Source organism: Schistocerca gregaria, chromosome 5, assembly GCF_023897955.1.
Source record: "Schistocerca gregaria isolate iqSchGreg1 chromosome 5, iqSchGreg1.2, whole genome shotgun sequence".
Taxonomy (NCBI): Eukaryota; Metazoa; Arthropoda; class Insecta; order Orthoptera; family Acrididae; genus Schistocerca; species Schistocerca gregaria.
In genome coordinates, this window is record NC_064924.1 from 543,419,354 (window position 1) to 543,438,236 (window position 18,883).

The window sequence follows — 18,883 nt, forward strand, 5'->3', positions numbered from 1 at the left end:
AATTAATATTGAAGTCACCACATAGAACTAACTTTTTGTATTTCCTATAAAGTAAACCAAGAACCTCCTTTAGCTTCAGCAAAAATGTTGTGAAATCAGAGTCTGGGGATCTATAAATAACAACAGTTAGAAATTTAGCTCCATTAAATTTAACCACACCTGCACAACATTTCAGTGCAGTACTTTGAAACATCAATTGACTCTAATGGGATTCCGTTTTTCACATACATGGCTACTCCCCCACACCGCAATGAGCTCCTCGAAAAGCTGCCAGCCAACCTGTATCCTGGTAAAGGAAGCCTCTGAATTTTCTCCTTATTTAAAAAGTGTTCAGATACACCAATAATTTCAGAGTCAACATCTATAAGCAATTCACTAACTTTATCTCTAATACCTTGTATATTTTGATGAAATATACTAATTCCCTCATAACTCTGATACCTAAGCTTTGTCAAAAGTGGTTCCTTTGTTAGAGAGACTTCCCTTAAGCAGGAATACCTATCAGATGAAGCTCTAACACCCACTACTGCAGGAATTTTCCCATGAGTGATCCCACCAATGCTGTCACCTATAAGCTTTGCCAACCTCCCCTTCCCATACCTGTTGAGGTGCAGGTCATGTCTAGTGAAACCCGTCCTGCTGATAGACTCCACCGACACCACTGAAATGTGACCCATGCTTTCTGTCATCAGCGCACCCCCAAGCCTCATGTTATTACACCTGATGGCTGTATTAAGATGAGGCCGATCGTGCGCTGGACAGTTCCAAGAAATGCACATTCGTGTTGCCAGTCTGAGTGGCTATCTTTTCCAGGTCACCATCTATGTCATACTCCCCATCCCTATCAATACTATTACCAGCCCCACCCACAATCACTACCTGATCCTCTTTAGTAAAATCCCTACATAACCCCCCTATGTTAACAGTCACCTGAGCCAATCCTGAATTAGGCTTCACAATGCTGGTGACATGGTACTCACTCCCCAGCACTTCCTGCAACAGCTGGCCTACACCTCTGCCATGAGAGCTACCTAACAGCAGTACCTTCTTCTTCCTCTCCGACTTTGCAACTGTTCTAGCCACCATAACTACTGAGGTCTGCTGCATACTTCCTACATCTACAGCTACTAGAGATTCCTCTCCACTAGACTCTGACAGTTGGTCATATCTATTGTAAACACCAATAGTAAAACTATCTGAAAATCTTCTCCTAGCAGATCTCTTGCCAACAGCCAGCTACCATTCCCCAACCCCCTTCTCCCTCCTCATCCTATCTAGCTCCTCCTGTGCGTTTTTCAACTGCACCTGAAGGGCACAGATCTTACGCTCCTGCTCCTCTATTAACTTACTCTTGCTACATAACCTGCAGGTCCAGGGGAGGATCTCACCAGAATGCCCACTGCATTCCCCCCCCCCCCCCCCCCCCCCCCCCCCAGTGAAAATACTTCGAACAAGTCTCTCACCGCAATCCACTACTCACGAACCTACGGCAAATCCCACATTTCTCACTCATGGTAAAATTTTACTTTTTCTAAGTTCCGCTACTACAATAAGAAGATGTTAAAAACCTGACTACAATAAACACAAACTTACTCTACAAGGGAAGTAACTACTATTATTAACAGTATTAATAAACAACAAATGTGAATAAAACAAAGACTAATACACAAAGAGAATCAAATGTCTAATGACACAGTAACAAAGCTGAAAACAGTTCCCAAAAGGTTCTTCTGAAATTATTTCAACCAGAAAACACAAAAAACTGTGGTTGAAGACTACTAAAGTTCCTAAATAAACCACTATACACAAACTATTAATTAGTACTTAGCTTTCGATGCGCCGCTACAGCTGCAACTGGTCAGTGTGGAATGTAAACACAGGTAAGAGGTTACGTTGTTCGATACGAAACACTCACAAATATCAGGTCACAACACAAGAAAGGCAGAGATGAATGAAGAAACTACTAATAAGTCACTTATATAGTAAATATTATCACAAAAACCGTTAAAATATGTATCTGAAACCTAAAAATATATAAAAACTTGAAGAGCGATCTCACACGCAGTCACTAGCTTATGACTTGTCATCTGTAACAGGATGAAACATAGATGTATAGGTAATTTTTGCGAGGACAGGAAGAGAGAGTTCTCAGACCATCACTGTTTACAGTAAATAATAATAATGATTCCTGTGGAGGCCCGGGAAAAGAATAGGCCTCCGATATGTTCTGCCAGTCATAAAAGGCGACGAAAAGAATAAACCACTAATAGGACTAACCCCCCCCCCCCTTTTTAATGTGATTAGTAGTTTCAGGACACAATTAAAGAAGCCTAGGACAAATGCCGTCATGGTCGGGGACGACGCTTGAACCCTATGCCCGCCCACACTGCTAGCCAACTGGAAAATGATTTAAATCCAAACAGAGGTATTTTGCAGGATATGCTTCCTGCAACCACCCTAGAAGGAAAACAAAGACAGAGGATGAGATGGTCAGATGAAGTTAATTGACAACTCATTTTCTGTTATTACCAAGCAACAAACCTAGGAACCAACAACTGAATACAGATCACAAGTATACACAACATTTATTACCAGATACCCAGAATTAAAAATTTTAACAGAACAACGACTAGCTGATCAGATCCATGTAATAATCAAAAATAACAGGATACTCCAGTCAGAATTAGAAAACATCATACAACAAGTACAGCAAATACTGGAACAAAATAATGTGCAATCAGAAGAAGAAGAAAAAAATACAGTAATGGACTCACACATCCCAGAGCAAACAAACATAGAACAACACGCATCAATTAAACAATCAGAGGAAAACAAAATCATAAGACAGCCACCAGAACAAGTACAAATAGGACACAAAGTGCACACATGTTAGATACAGAAGAAAAATTTCAGCTGACATACCTGTAGAATACAAAGACACAAATACAGACATTAGACCATTCTTGCATAGACCGCCAAATCACCCACAAGTCGAAACAACAAAATAAATGAAAACACAACTATGTAAGAGTTACAACTACTGGTTTATATAGGAGCACTCACTACACTAAATATACACACTAGGCAGACATCAGAACCAACCAACACACACAAGAAACCCACAAAACCAGCATGGCAACACAGGCTACAGATCAGAATACAAAAACTGAGAAGACATTGGACAGCTAACACAATTTATAAGACATCAAATGTCAGGGAAAAAAAAAAAAAAAAAAAAAAAGTTAGGTAAAATCTCTCAACAAGAAGCGACAGAGCAATTAGATGAAAAGAAGCAGAAATTACAAGCATTGGCCAAACGACTTAGAAGATACAAAAAAAAAAAAAAGTGAAAATAGAAGGAAACAAAACCAAACATTCAACACAAACCAAAAGAAATTTTACCAGACAATAGATAACACACACACGTTAAAATAGACAATCCACCAAACATAACAGACATGGAACACTTCTGGAGCAACATATGGTCAAACCCGGAACAACATAACAGGCATGCACGGTGGGTAGAAGCAGAAACAGACACATACAAGATGATACCACAAATGCCTGAAGTGATAATTTTGCAACATGAAATCACCAAAGCAATTAATTCTACTCACAATTGGAAAGCCCCAGGAAAAGATAAAATAGCAAATTTCTGGCTAAAGAAGTTCACCTCAACACATTCACATATAACTAAATTATTTAACAGTTACATTGCAGACCCATACACATTCCTTGATACACTTACACATGGAATAACTTATATGAAACCTAAAGATCAAGCAGACACAGCAAACCCAGATAAATACCGCCCCATAACAGGCCTACCAACAATATACAAAATATTAACTTCAGTCATTACACAGAAATTAATGACACATACAACACAGAACAAAATTATAAATGAAGAACAAAAAGGCTGTTGCAAAGGAGCACGAGGATGTAAAGAGCAACTGGTAATAAATGCAGAGGTAACATATCAAGATAAAACTAAACAAAGGTCGCTACACTACGCATACATTGATTACCGAAAAGCTTTTGATAGTGTACCCCACTCATGGTTACTACAAATATTGGAAATATACAAAGTAGATCCCAAATTGATACAGTTCCTAAACATAGTAATAAAAAATTGGAAAACCACGCTTAATATCCAAACAAATTCAAATAATATCACATCACAGCCAATACAGATTAAGTGTGGAATATACCAAGGAGACTAATTAAGTCCTTTCTGGTTCTACCTTGCTCTGAACCCACTATCCAACATGCTAAATAATACAAATTATGGATACAATATTACTGGAACATACCCTCATAAAATCACACATTTGCTATACATGGATGATCTAAAACTACTGGCAGCAACAACTCAACCAATTACTAAAGATAACAGAAGTATTCATCAATGATACAAATATGGCTTTTGGAACAGACAAATTTAAGAAACATAGCATAGTCTAGGGAAAACACACTAAACAAGATTACATATTGGATAACCACAGCGACTGCATAGAAGCAATGGAAAAAACGGATGCCTATAAATATCTAGGATACAGACAAAAAATAGGAATAGATAATACAAATATTAAAGAAGAACTAAAAGAAAAATATAGACAGAGACTAACAAAAATACTGAAAACAGAATTGACAGCAAGAAACAAAACAAAAGCTATAAATACTTATGCTATACCAATATTGACCTACTCATTTGGAGTAGTGAAATGGAGTAACACCAACCTAGAAGCACTAAATACACTTACACGATCACAATGTCACAAATATAGAATATATCACATACATTCATCAACAGAAAGGTTCACATTAAGCAGAAAGGAAGGAGGAAGGGGATTTATTGACATAAAAAACCTACATTATGGACAGGTAGAAAATTTAAGAAAATTCTTTCTAGAACGAGCAGAAACTAGCAAAATACACAAAGCAATCACTCGTATAAATACATCGGCTACACCACTGCAATTTCATAACCACTTCTACAACCCTTTAGATCACATAACATCAACAGATACGAAGAAAGTAAATTGGAAAAAGAAAACACTACATGGCAAGCACCCGTATCATCTAACACAGCCACACATCGATCAAGACGCATCCAACACATGGCTAAGAAAAGGCAATATATACGGTGAGATGGAAGGATTCATGACTGCAATACAGGATCAAACAATAAACACCAGATATTACAGCAAGCATATTATTAAAGATCCCAATTCCACAACAGATAAATGCAGACTTTGCAAACAACAAATAGAAACAGCAGATCACATCACAAGCGGATGTACAGTACTAGCAAATACAGAATACCCCAGAAGACATGACAATGTAGCAAAAATAATACATCAACAGCTTGCCATTCCAGTATGGGACCATTATCAGGTTGCATTAACAGGAGAAGGGGGGGGGAGGATAAGAAGAAAATTCAAAGATTCAATGAAGAGTGGCATGTTTTTATCATGGAAACATTTAATAAACATGAGAACATTACAAAAATGTGCTCCCAATGGAAGAATTTCAGCCCTCACTGACCAACAGCTCAAAATCTAGCCTCCCACTTCAAAGCTAGCAACCCCTTCATTCACCGACACTCCACCATCCCCACCCCTTTACCTCCTAAATCCTGCTCATCACCATTGATGCCACTTTCCTGTACACCAGCATCCCTCATATCCACGGTCTTGCCACTGCTGGACATTACCTCTCCTAATGTCCTTCAATCTCCAAACCCACTACCTCATTCCTCATACACCTAACTAATGTTATCCTAATATATAAGTACTTTTCCTTTGAAGTAATGTATACAAGCCAACCTATGGCACAGCCATGGCATCCTCTTATGCCAAACTGTTGAAGAGCCATCTTGAGGAAACTTTCGCAGCCTTCCAAAACTATAAACCCCTGGTCTGATTCAGGTTTACTGATGATACCTTCATGATCTGAACTCTAGACCTTATCCTCATTCCTTCAGAATCTCAATACCTTCTCTCCGACCTGCTTCAACTGATCGTCCTCAAACCACCATGATCCCTTCCTATACTCTGACTTCCTCCTCTCTAATGGCTCCATCCACACCTCTGTCCACATTAAACCCACCAGCCACCATTAGTACCTGCATTTTGGTAGCTGCCATCCCTTCCAAACCAAAAAATCTCTCCCATACTGCCTGGCCACCAAGGGACGGTATATCTCTTGTGACAAGAACTCCTGTGCCTAATATGCTGAAGGTCTCACCAAAGCCTTCACAGACAGGCACTATCCCCCAGACCTAGTCCACAAACAGATTCCCTGTGCCATTTCCCCTCACACCCCCAATCATCTCATAACCCCCGAGAACCAGCTACAATGGAGTGCCCCCTTCATCACCCAGTTCCACCACAGACTAGAACAACGGGACCATATCCTTCATCAGGGGTTTGATTATCTGTCATCATACTCTGAAGTAAGGGACATACTACCCAACATCCTTCCAATCCCTCCTAAAGTGGTGTTCTGTCACCCACCCAACTTCCACAACATTCTAGTCCATCCCTATGCCACTCCCAATCCCTTGTCACAGGGATCATATCCCTGTGGAATAACCAGGTGCAAGACCTGCCTAATCTACCCACCTAGCACTTCATATTCCAGTCCTGTCACTGGCTTATCATTCCCCATCAGAGGCCAGACCACCTGTAAAGCAGCCATGTAAGACACCAACTCTGCTGCAATCAATGCCCAGCTTTTTATATTAGTGAGACTTCCAACCAGGTGTCCACCAGGATGAAAGGCCACTGCCAAACTGTGGTCAAGAGCAAGATGGACCATCCTGTGCCACATAGGACAGGGCAAATGATATTTGTGTTCGAACAAGCTCAAGATTTCCCGATACACTGCAGCGTTTGATACAGTATCGAGCTTGTTTGGACAGTCACGTGACATTTGACTTGCACAGTACAAGTGCAAGGGACAAACAATAAACTTCAAACTACCCACAACAATAAGCTATGGCTCTGCTTAAAATCTGACAATTTCATGAAACACTGGAGGAAAGCATTAAATCCACACAAACTCCTATTGTGTTTGAATAAATTTATAATACAAGTTTTCATACAGTTTTGGTATGTATGGATATAAACTGAAGAGCCAAAGAAACTGGTACACTTGCCCAACTTTGTGTAGGGCCCTCACTAGCATGATGTGGCATGGATTCGACTAATGTCTGAAGTAGTGCTGGGGGGAGGGGGGGGGGGGGGGGGACTGACACCATGGATCCTGCAGAGCTGTCCATAAGTCCGTAAGAGTATGAGGTGGTGAAGGTCTCTTCTGAACAGCATGCTGCAAGACACTTCCCACATATGCTCAATAGTGTTCATGTATGGGGAGTTTGGTGGCCAGCAGATGTGTTTAAACTCAGAAGTGTTCCTGGAGCCATTCTGTAGCAATTCTGGATGTATGGGGAGTCGGATTGGCCTGCTGGAATTACCCAAGTCCGTCGGAATGCACGATGGACATGAATAGATGCAGGTGATCAGACAGGTTGCTTACGTATGTGTCACCTCTCGGAGTCATACCTAGACATATCAGGAGTCCCATATCACTCTAACTGCACACGCCCCACACCATTACAGAGCTTCCACCAGCTTGAACAGTCCCCTGCTGACTGCAGGGTCCATGGATTTTTGAGGTTGTCTTCATACCCCTACACATCCATTGGCTCGACACAATTTGAATCGAGACTCATCCAGCCAGGCAACATGTTTCTGGTTGTCAACAGTCCAATATCAATGTTGAACGGCCCAGGCATAAAGCTTTGAGTCGTACTGTCAGCAAGAGAACACGAGTGGGCCTTTGGCTCTGAAAGCCCATACCAATTATGTTTTGTTGAATGGTTCACATAATGCCACTTTCTGGTGGCTTGGCATTGAAATCTGTACCAATTTGCAAAAGTCGCAGTTGGCCCTCTTCTTGCAGGATTGTTTTCCGGTTGTAGCAATGTCAGAGATTTATGTTTTACTGTATTCCTGATATTCACAGTACACTCATGAAATGATCGTACAAAAAAATCCTCACTTCATCGTTACTTTGTAGATGCTGGGTCCCAATGCTCAAGCACTAACTATAACACCATGTTCAAACTCACTTAAATCTTGATAACCTGCCATTGTAGCAGTAGTAACCATTCTAACAACCGCACCAGACACTTGTCTTATAAAGGCATTGCCAACCACAGTGTCGTATTCTGCCTGTTTACATATCTCTGTATTTGAATATGCATGCCTTTACCAGTTTCTTTGGCACTTCAGTGTATAAACATTTATGCTGAAGTTTAAATAAAGGTAACAGGCAGAGAAGTAAATAATGTCCTCCAAAAATTTTATGTGACTGAACGCAATATAATACAGGGTGTCCCAAAAAGAATGACCCAATTTTAAATAGAATTATTTATTAGGAAGAAGGGTGCTTAACACCAACAAACTGCATACTAAATTACTCAGAAAAGAAATCCACCATAAATGTTCAATATGTCATCCATTGGCTGCATGGATGACATCTAGCCAATAGCTAAATTCAACCCAAACTGAGCGTAAGGTGTCTTCTGTCACTGAAGCTACAGCAGCTGATATTCTGGTTTTTAGTTCATCGATGTCACGAGGTAAGGCAGGAACGTAAACACATTGTTTAACACATATCCCCACAGGAAGAAATCACAGGGTGTTAAGTCAGGGGACCTACAAGGCCAAGAATGTATACACTGGTCTCGCGGTCCTGTATACCCTATACAACGTTGAGGCACGTTGGCATTGAGGAAACTGCACACATTATTGTGCCAGTGCAGTGGTGCTCCATCTTGCTGATAGATGAAATTTTCAGAGTCAAGTTGTGGGAATAACCAATTCCGTAGCATTGCCAAGATATGATTGTCCTGTTACGGTTTCTTCCTCAAGAAAGTAGGGTCCATAAACCTTGCTTTGCAAAACAGCACAAAAATTTGTTTAATGAGGATTTTCAAGCCCCCATATAAGCACATTATGACAGTGAACCTTACCGCTAATATGGAAAGTTGACTCATCGCTGAATATTAACTGTGACATAAAAGTGTCATCTTCCATGTCCTCTAGAATAGCATTGCTAAAGTCAACTTGCTTCACTTTGTCAGTATCTCGAAGAGCTTGTACCAGTTGTAATCAGTACGTTTTGATGGCTAAACGACGCAGTAGCACATGCCACACTGTCATTCGCAATAACTCAAGTTAGGGACTAGCATGACGCATACACTTGCAGGGGCTCTGCTCAAATGCTTGTCAGATTTGTTGCTCTTTTTGTTCAGGAACGCGTGGCCGACCAGGACTTTTACCTTTACAGAGGCACCCTGTTTCTTCAAACTGTTCATACCACCGTTGAATGTTCTTTGTTGATGGTGGTTTAGCACGAAATTTAATATGAAACACCTGCTGAACTACAATCACTGATCGAGTATGACTAAATTCAATAACACAATATGCCTTCTGTTGCGCGGATGCCATATTGCGCGAAACTGGCTGCATGCTCCAGGTCAGCAGTTGCAGGAACATCTAGCAGATTTTTTCTGTAACTCGAGACCATGCCAGTTACATCTGGCCCTGCTTCAGTTACCTAGTAACATTTGTCTCAATATTATTACTAGTTAAATAGGGTCATTCTTTTTGGTACACCCTGTATTTTACTTGTTTATGAGAGAAAGTTGCAAATAAGGAATTCACTCCTTGTTCACATATTAGAATAACAGATAAAAATGTTACAGGATTTTAATCGGTTTGAAAACAAGACTGCAACATACAGATGAAACAATTGCGAAGATTAATCAAGAATTAAATGCTGAGCAAACTAAGTACACAGCAAAAACTAACTGTAATTTTTATTTCGAGAATAACTTAAGCTCGAGAATTGGACACAATCATGATTGTAATCGTTTATATATTTATTAGTTGCCATTGTTAAGCATCACCTGCACCTTAGGTGATGTTCCAGTCCATATTTCACAGTCATTGTGACAGTATCAAGAAAAGTCACTAGACCACAGGCCAGTCAAAAGATCAAACAGAACACAAGATTTCCCGAACTGTGATATAAACTGTTCGAACAGTTCAAGTCATGTTCAAACAGAGCCCAACATGCACCTGAACACAACACACTTGATTTCAATGGTTGCTTCATGATCTTGGCCATCTAGATCCTCCCCTCCACCACCAGCTTTTCTGAAATGTGCAGATGGGATCCTAACAATACATGTTCCGATCTGACTACAGTATCTTACTGTCCCTACACCCTTCAACCAATAGTTTCCACCCCCTCTGTCCTGTCCACATCCCCCAATACTCATTGTGTACCGCCCTCTACAAATGCACCCACTCATCTTTGCCCTTTCCCTACTCCTCTTCTTTTCCATCCCCCCCCCCCCCCCCCCCCTCTTTTTCCCTGCCACACAGCCTCCCGACACTGCGCCTGCCAGCCTCGCTATGTTCCCACCTAGTCCCTGTATGCTCCACCAGACAGCTCTCCTCTTTCCCCCCCCACCTGTACTCTGCTATTGCTCTGCCCTCTAAGCCCACTCCAGATTGTTGTTTTCTTTCAACACGACAGCTGCATTCTGACCAGAGCTGCCACAGATAGCAGTCATATGTGTATAAGGTGTGCTTGTTGTGTGGATGTGTGTGTTCCCTTTTCTGAAGAAGGCTTTGGCCAAAAGCTAAATGTGAACAGTCTTCTCATTGTGCCTGTCTGCAATTCAACATGTTATCTTTACAGTGAGTTGCAATCTATTTTTTCCCTAATATCATTGATATTCCAACCTCAAGTTTCCACTGTTTGATAAAAACCACATTCAGGCTGGCCGATATGCCTGCCCTTATTGTTAATCTGCCGTGAAAATTAAATTTGGGGCCAGTGCGCCTCCTAGAATCCTGGAAGCAGTGCGCTTCTGGCAGGTTACAGTAAACACTCAATATTTGAGAAATAGTAGTTTCCATAATTCAAAATTTCCAACACTCATCCCTTCATAATCCAAATTGGAGGTCAATTCTCAGTGCCAGAGTGTGCTCTGTTGGCAGAACAGAAAATATGTTGAGTTAAAAGATGAGACACTGAGCACCACAGGTGGTGGTCCTGCCTCATACAACAGTGCCTTATTCTATCCTTAACTGTATTAAGTTGAGAGGAACATACACACATGATAGAACAAGTAGCTTAATTTGTTATCATTTATTTTTAACTATAGTCTCTCATTCTTCCACTAACAAATTATCCTTCTTGTCCATAGTAAGGGTAGAAAATATTCTATTGTTGTTGCCAGTATCCTTGCCTGCCATGTGAATTTGATTATTCCATTCAATTTCTTTGTGACTGATATGAGGTTCCTGGCATCCAGAGCTGAGTAAAGAGGGGAGGGAGGGAGAGAGAGAGAGAGAGAGAGAGAGAGAGAGAGAGAGAGAGAGAGAGAGAGAGAGAGAGAGAGAGCTCAATGGGACAGACACTAATGCAGGGACCCAAGTTGTTCAGTTCCCAGAACTGCCAAGAATTTTTCTTTAGTGGGAGGGCTGGCTGGACCAGGATGCAATAAGCCTCGTGATGCCAACTGAGAAGCAACCTGACTGAGAGGTAGCAGCTCCAAGGTCGGAATGTTAATAAAGGCCGGGAGTGCAGTGTGCACACCCCATGCCCCTCCATACTGCATCCCGTGTAGAATGACTGAGCTTTTTCCAAAAGGGTTAAAGCACATATAAGGAATCCTTGCATCCAGCACATCTATAAGGGGCAGTCAAATGAAAACTAAACACCCGCCAGAATACCACCATAGAATGCTCCCACTGAAAATAATCACCACATGCATTAAGACATTTTTCCCACTGGGAGGTGAGACAGTCAAATTCCTGTCTAAAGAATGCCACCAGCCACTGAAATATCCACAACTGCATCCACCCTTGCACTTCCTCATCTGACTGAAACCAAAGTCCATGCATGTCTTTCTAGAGGTCACCAAGGATGTTAAAATCACAAAGTGAATGATATGGGCTGTACAGAGGATGTTGCAGTGTTTCCAGACCAAATCAATGAAATGCACCCTTTAGCCAGTTAGCAGCAAGGCGGGAGAGGAGGCAGCAAGTTATCATGTAAGTTTGACTACAGGGGGCCCTCTGCTCATGGAGTTCCTTGAGTGTGGGACCACAATTAATGCACATCGCTATGAAGAGACTTTGCAGGAATCCGATGGGCCATAAAGTCAAAACACCCAGGAATGCTGTCAGATGGAATCAGGTTGTTGCATGATAATGCCAGTTCCCACACTTGCAATCAGACACTTCAGAGATTTGGTTGGGAAACACTGCAACATCCCCCGTACAACATAGATCATTCACCATTCATTTTCACACTGTTGGTAACCTGAAGATAGACATTCGTTGACATTGATTTCAGTCAGATGAAGTAGTGCAAGAGTGGGTTGGGTGGGTTGGGTTATGGATCCATCGGTGGGCAACTGCGTTCCATGAAACAGAAATTGAAGATCTTGTCTCCCAATGGGATAAATATCTCAACATCTGTGGTGATTACTTTTGAAAGGAACCATTTCATGATCTCACTATGGCAGGTGTTTGGTTTTCATTTTACTCCCCCTTAAATATTATCTGCTGTAGTGCGTTGAGAGTTCTTATAGCTCTTTGTCAAATATTGTAAACTATTGTGAATGCCAAATACTAAACACTGTATGAAAAAAAACTTCTGAGCAGCCAACTATTGCAGTTAGTTTAAAAGCCAACGTCTAGTGGCCAGCATTCATTATGAAGGGCACAATGTTCCACTCATCAGAGTTTCCCAGTATAGCTTGATTCTGGCATGCAACTAAATTGAGTGGTGTCGCCAAAGTTGCTTCCATAACTCAAGTGAGTCCACTAATAACTGCTATAACTTTCTCAGACCCATCAGTGTAAATAACTGTAAAATTATGTAAGAGCTAATGCAAATCCAAGCAGACCTAAAATTTATGATTAAGAATCATGCTTGGGGCAGAATAATTCTTTTGTCTTTGTCCAATTCAAAAACAGCTTTTGTCACGCTATAATCAGGGAGGACTGACACCTTTATTAAAATATTCAGGTTTGTATCACACTCAGACTGTGATGTGATTCCAAATGATCTTGATGCTCCCCTGCAATATAGAAACTTGTTCAGTTGATAGTTAAACAGCAGAAACAGATGCAGACCGTGGGGTCAATTAGATATTATATGCATGTTGTACGATGTGGAAATTCTGCTATGTGGTTAAACAAAGTTCTCTAACGTCACCACAAAGGGTAAGTATGGACTTGTTTTTCAAGGTTTCAGTTACTAGTCTAATATCATCATAGTGGATAGAGTCCTAAATGTTATGAACGATTGTGCAGAATTACACTGAACATTTGTAACCAAGTTGGGACCACGCACAGGATTTACAAAAAAGTTAATAATAATAATAGTAATAATTATGTGTTTAACATATTTAGAGCTCTTTTCTTTGGATTCTTTCAAATTCAACAACTAGCAGAGTTTCTCACTGAGAAGAAACATGGGTATTTTGTGTTACTTTAAAACAGAGAATGAAGTTGTGCTGTACTAATGATCAACCTCTTAGTACACCAGGTTTTCTGCATTCAGATTCATTGGCTTTGCCCACTCGGAACTAAATTGTTATCTTCCAACCTAACCTAGACATCTGGCTGCACTACATACACATTAGTCCTTGTTCCATATATCATGAATACAACGTTCCGTAATGATGTGGAACGTGTCACTCTAATGTAAGTTTTCTTTACACAAAATATATTTTTTTTACAGTTACAACTTCATATCTAAGAATTCATCTATTTAGTAGAAGGCGTTATCATTCAGAGAGTCTTTTAATTTGATTTTAAATTTTGGTTGGCTATCTGTCAGAATTAATACTATTTAGCAAATGACCAAAGATTTTTGTGGCAGCATAATTCACCCATCATCTATTTAGTAGAAGGAGTTGTCATTCAGAAATTCTTTTAATTTGATTTTAAATTTTGGTTGGCTGTCAGAATTTTAATACTATTTAGCAAATGAACAAAGATTTTTGTGGCAGCATAATTCACCCATTTCTGTGCCAAAGTGAGATTTAATCCAGAATAGTGAGATCATCCTTCCTTCTAATGCTGTAGCTAGGCGTTTCACTGTTATTTTTGAATCGGGATCGGTTACAAATGACAAATTTCATAAGCGAATATATGTATTGCAAAGATACTGTGAATATCCTGAGTTCCTTAAATAAATGTTTGCAGGGTGATCTTGGGTGGGCTCCAGGTATTATTCTGATTACACGCTTTTGTTCAATGAATATTTTCTCTCTTAATGATGAATTGCCCCAAAATATGAAGCCATATGAAAGCAGTGAAGGAAAATATGCATAATAGGCTAATTTGCTGATATGTTAATCACCAAAATTTGCAAATAACCCTAATAGCATAAGTAGCTGAACCTAACTGTTTCAGCAGATCATCGGTGTGTTTCTTCCAATTCAATTTTTCATCTATGCACACACCCAGAAATTTTTGAGTATTCTGCCTTAGCAGCGGACATCTGCTCATAGTCTATATTTATCAATGGTGTTATGCCATTTACTGTACAGTACTGTATAAACTGTATTTTCTCGAAATTTTGCAGAGAAACACTTAATAATTTTCTGAAAGACATAAGTTTGAATTTCCTCAGCTGACTCTTGCTTGTTGGATGTGATTACTATACTTATAGCATCAGCAAAAAGAACTAGCTTTGCATCTTCATGACTATAGAGTGGCAAGTCGTTGATGTATATATTAAGAACATTGGGGGACAAATGATTGAACCCTATGGGACACAATTCTTGATACCTCCTCAGTTGGAGGACTCTGCTGGTTTTTGCAGACTATCTGCACTTTTAATTTCAACCTTCTGCATTCTTCCACTTAAGTATGAATTAAACTATTTGTGCAATGTTGTCCCACTTATACCACAATACTTAAGCTTATCTAGAATAATTTCATGATTCACACACTCAAAAGCCTTTGAGAGATCACAAAATATCCCAATGGGTGATGTTTGGTTATTGTGAAAGCATATCAAATATTAAATGCATTGAATAACCGAACATCCCCCATTGGGACATTTTGTGATCTCTCAAAGGCTTTTGATAGTGTGAATCAGTCTATCACCACAACCAATATTTCTGGGAGGTTTGATATGTAACTTAAGCCAACATGAAATACGTAACTAAAATTGTCAAAACATGTATATATCTGAATTCTCATGCATTTGTTTCACAATGATAAAATGGTATAGAATACTGACTGTATACTGTCACAGATTAGTGCATAAAATATTAAACTTAAAACACCTCCTTGGTGCATAACATGGTACTGAGTATGCCTGTCGGAGTAAACAGGCAGTTCTAAGCCTAAAACACAGTTCAATAACAGCCTGTACTACAACAGTCACAGGGATTAGCCGAGCGGTGTAAGGCGCTGCAGTCATGGACTGTGCGGCTGGTCCCGGCGGAGGTTCGAGTCCTCCCTCAGGCATGGGTGTGTGTGTTTGACCTTAGGATAATTTAGGTTAATTAGTGTGTAAGCTTATGGACTGATGACCTTAGCAGTTCAGTCCCATAAGATTACACACACGCACACACACACACACACACACACACACACACACAAAACAGTCATAGAAACTCAGAAGCCTCGGCTCTACAACTGTTAGGTCATACTGTATCACAGAGTGGTATAACTGGCCTTTTCAAAGCAGACAATTTTTTCCTCTTCACTATTGCTTACACAAAAAGATTTCTGGTATAACTACAACCTTCGAAAAACACACTGGCACTTGTCGTACTCTAGGTTTAAATATGGAATATTCTAGAATTTCACAACTTTTATAAATCTGAGGTATATCTATAGAAGTGAAATAATGAAGTCACCGGCAAATTACACCAAATTACGGGCATTGTTACGTCATCAAGCACCAAAAGCGGGCAAATAACTTGTTCAGAAGCCAGACACAAAAAAAATCGCTATTTCACTTACCTCTTGTATGTGCTCAGCCATTGAAACCATACTTTTCCTTCCGGTTAATATTCCATGCATGATAACTAACGGCTTATAAGCCGAAACTGTTACGAAAAGTACATGACATGAAAGTATTAAAGTCAGTTTTCTGCGGAGATGCATTCTACCAGACTGTTCTATTACATATGAACTTCGGTCCTAATCACATAAGTACGCTAGTACAAATATGACAAAGCAATATTTATTTACAAACAAATATCACATGTCTTGACATCATATATTATGAAAGACACAGATATACCACTCATCGAAATTGCCGATATTGTGATACCACAGTTTGTACGACGCGTACACGCTTAACGATAAGCCTGCGCACAGTATATCTGCGCAGACAAATCTGTGCACTTGAATATGACATTTGCACTAAAATGAATGTGGAAGATTTGAGAAAAACGCATTTCCACCTAACATCTTCCTACACTCTTCAACTTGTCTACGCAGATGTGATATGAACTCATAGATTTGAGCCGTTTCTCTCAAACTTCCAAACTGCGTACATTTCATACCTGCGCAAATATGTCTACACGCATAATTTTACCTTTACGAGTTCCTGCCACATCTGCGCAGACAAGTTGGCATGCAAAGCGTTTTTTAAGCTGTTTGTTCAGTCTAGTGTTTCTCATCTCTGTCCACACAATGAATTTTAAAACGGTAGAAACTCTCAGTTCGTTAGAGAGTCCACTGCCGAATTTATCGGCATGTATGGAAGTCACACATGTTTGTGGGATATTAAAAGGAGGGATACAGCGATAGAGGTGAAGAAAAGTCAGCAACTTATAATTCTTTAATAGGGAAACTACGAGCGGTTGACACAATGGTAAACAGGAAAATGATAACAGAAATAAATAAATTCGTCGCTGTTTACCGCAAGGAACTAAGAAAAGTAACAGCCTGTTCGATCTGGCGCTGGCTAGAGTATTTCCACGTAGTACTATGCCACAACCTTATGTGACAATGTGGAAAAAAATGTCCTTTTTGTTCCACAGAAGAGTGCAGTCAGAATATTATGTTAAGCTGATAATGGACTACCTTGCAGCAACGCCTAGAGGGGCACAGAGATTATTACACTTGTTTTACTGTGTTTCTTAATACAACATACGGTTCATAACAAGATTGATTTAGAGATTAACTGTAGAGTTCACTACTGCAACACTAGGAATTAAATATTCCAGATAGATTATGAATCCCTATGTAGAGTTCAGAACAAAGTTTTGGATTCTGGCGCAAAAGTCTTCAACAGGGTGCTCATAGACTCCAGGTAGGAACTGAAAAAATCCCAACTCAAAAAGATTGGAGCTCATACGCCACATATACAATTTCTAAAAATGTACTGTTTTCCAGAAACGTCTAAAAGTATAAAAATACCATCTGTAACTTACAGAATTGAGGTACAGTACTTCGCGTTACTTTCTGAATCATCTTTCAGGGCAGCATAAATAGCTTTGCATGTACTGGGGTATGATTTCACTCAGCGTTTGTTTCGAAATTGCAGCAGAAAATTTTAAGTGATTGCAACTCCTTCCTGTTGCCAGAAGTATTAATATAACTATCAGCAGCTCATGTCGAGAAACTGCTTACCTTGTACAAATGTTTGTCTTATTATATGAGGAGTTATGACTGTCTTAAGATATTTATACTTCTCCAAATCCATATCCAAATAATTATGGCTGTCGTTAAGTTCATCCAACAACTCTTAAAGTAAATTTATGGGTGGAACGACATTAGGTCGTGTTCTGTATGCATTAGCTTGTGTTGTGTGTTCACTCATGTTCTGTTGGTTATCAGTCTTTTTAAGCCACGGGCATACGAGCGGCGTTTCCGCAGCAGAACATTTACTATGGCGAAATGTACAGGCCTGGAGCCATGCGACTAGCTGCGGAACGTAATACAGAGAACCAAATACCGAGTCATTTACTGTGCATCTAAAAAACTGTTTTGTGTAAATGGAGCAAAGCTACATTCGTATAGGTAGTTGGTTTCTAATTAAAACCTTTACTTTTCGTGTAAAAAATTTAAAAGTCACGATATTGGGATTTGTGTATATTCTGTCTTATGCAATTTTTCTGTTTCGATTATGAAGAAACTATTGGATTAAAAAAAAATGATTCCTTCACACCTTGTAGTCTTATATCGCAGCTTGATAATAAGCTGGTTCTCTTTTCATAATTATTTATTATAATGATACTCAAAAAATATCGCTCGTCGTCGGAAAGCTTGCAGTGAAAAATATAGTCGCTGAGCACTTTACCTGTCCTACATTCTACATTCTATGTTGGTACATAAGAAATGTAGCTAGCATATCGAAATTCTTTTTAACACTGTAAGTAGAGCCATATCTTATTCTAGTCCCAAGTGAGATAGAGATATATTTTGTTGCTTGTCCACTACAGGCTACAATGCATCTTACTCAAACCTATAGCCACTCGCTATTCAGAGTTGTGCCATGTTTCTCTTTTGCATTTCGTTTATGAACTCAGTTACAGTCACACTTCATGTTAACATTCCATTAAGAGTTTTTCATTTTAAAAGTAGAGACAGAAATTCACTGATCTATAGTCAAAGTCAGCTAACTGTATTTATCCTTTTTTTCTTCTCTATACTAACAGTTTTGCTCACACAACATTCAATAACTATTATTGTTAACGAAGTTTGATTAACAAAGTTTAAAAAAATAAGAAACCCTATCTGATAACAATTTACCTTGTGATAAAGCGATAACGGAAATTTAAAAAAAATTGGAGGAGACATATACTTTT

At 39.6% G+C, this 18,883-nt stretch overlaps 1 protein-coding gene across 1 annotated transcript in view; it reads right to left on the bottom strand.

Annotated features, from left to right (window-relative positions):
* LOC126272074 (lysosomal thioesterase PPT2 homolog) overlaps window positions 1-16,382 on the bottom strand; it is a 38,691-nt gene extending 22,309 nt beyond the window's left edge. Inside the window, exon 1 of the mRNA XM_049974621.1 lies at window positions 16,086-16,382. Within this exon, the coding sequence (XP_049830578.1) occupies window positions 16,086-16,229 (144 nt within the window). The 5' untranslated portion in view covers window positions 16,230-16,382. The remainder of the gene's footprint in view (window positions 1-16,085) is intronic.
* Between the last annotated feature and the right edge of the window lie 2,501 nt (window positions 16,383-18,883).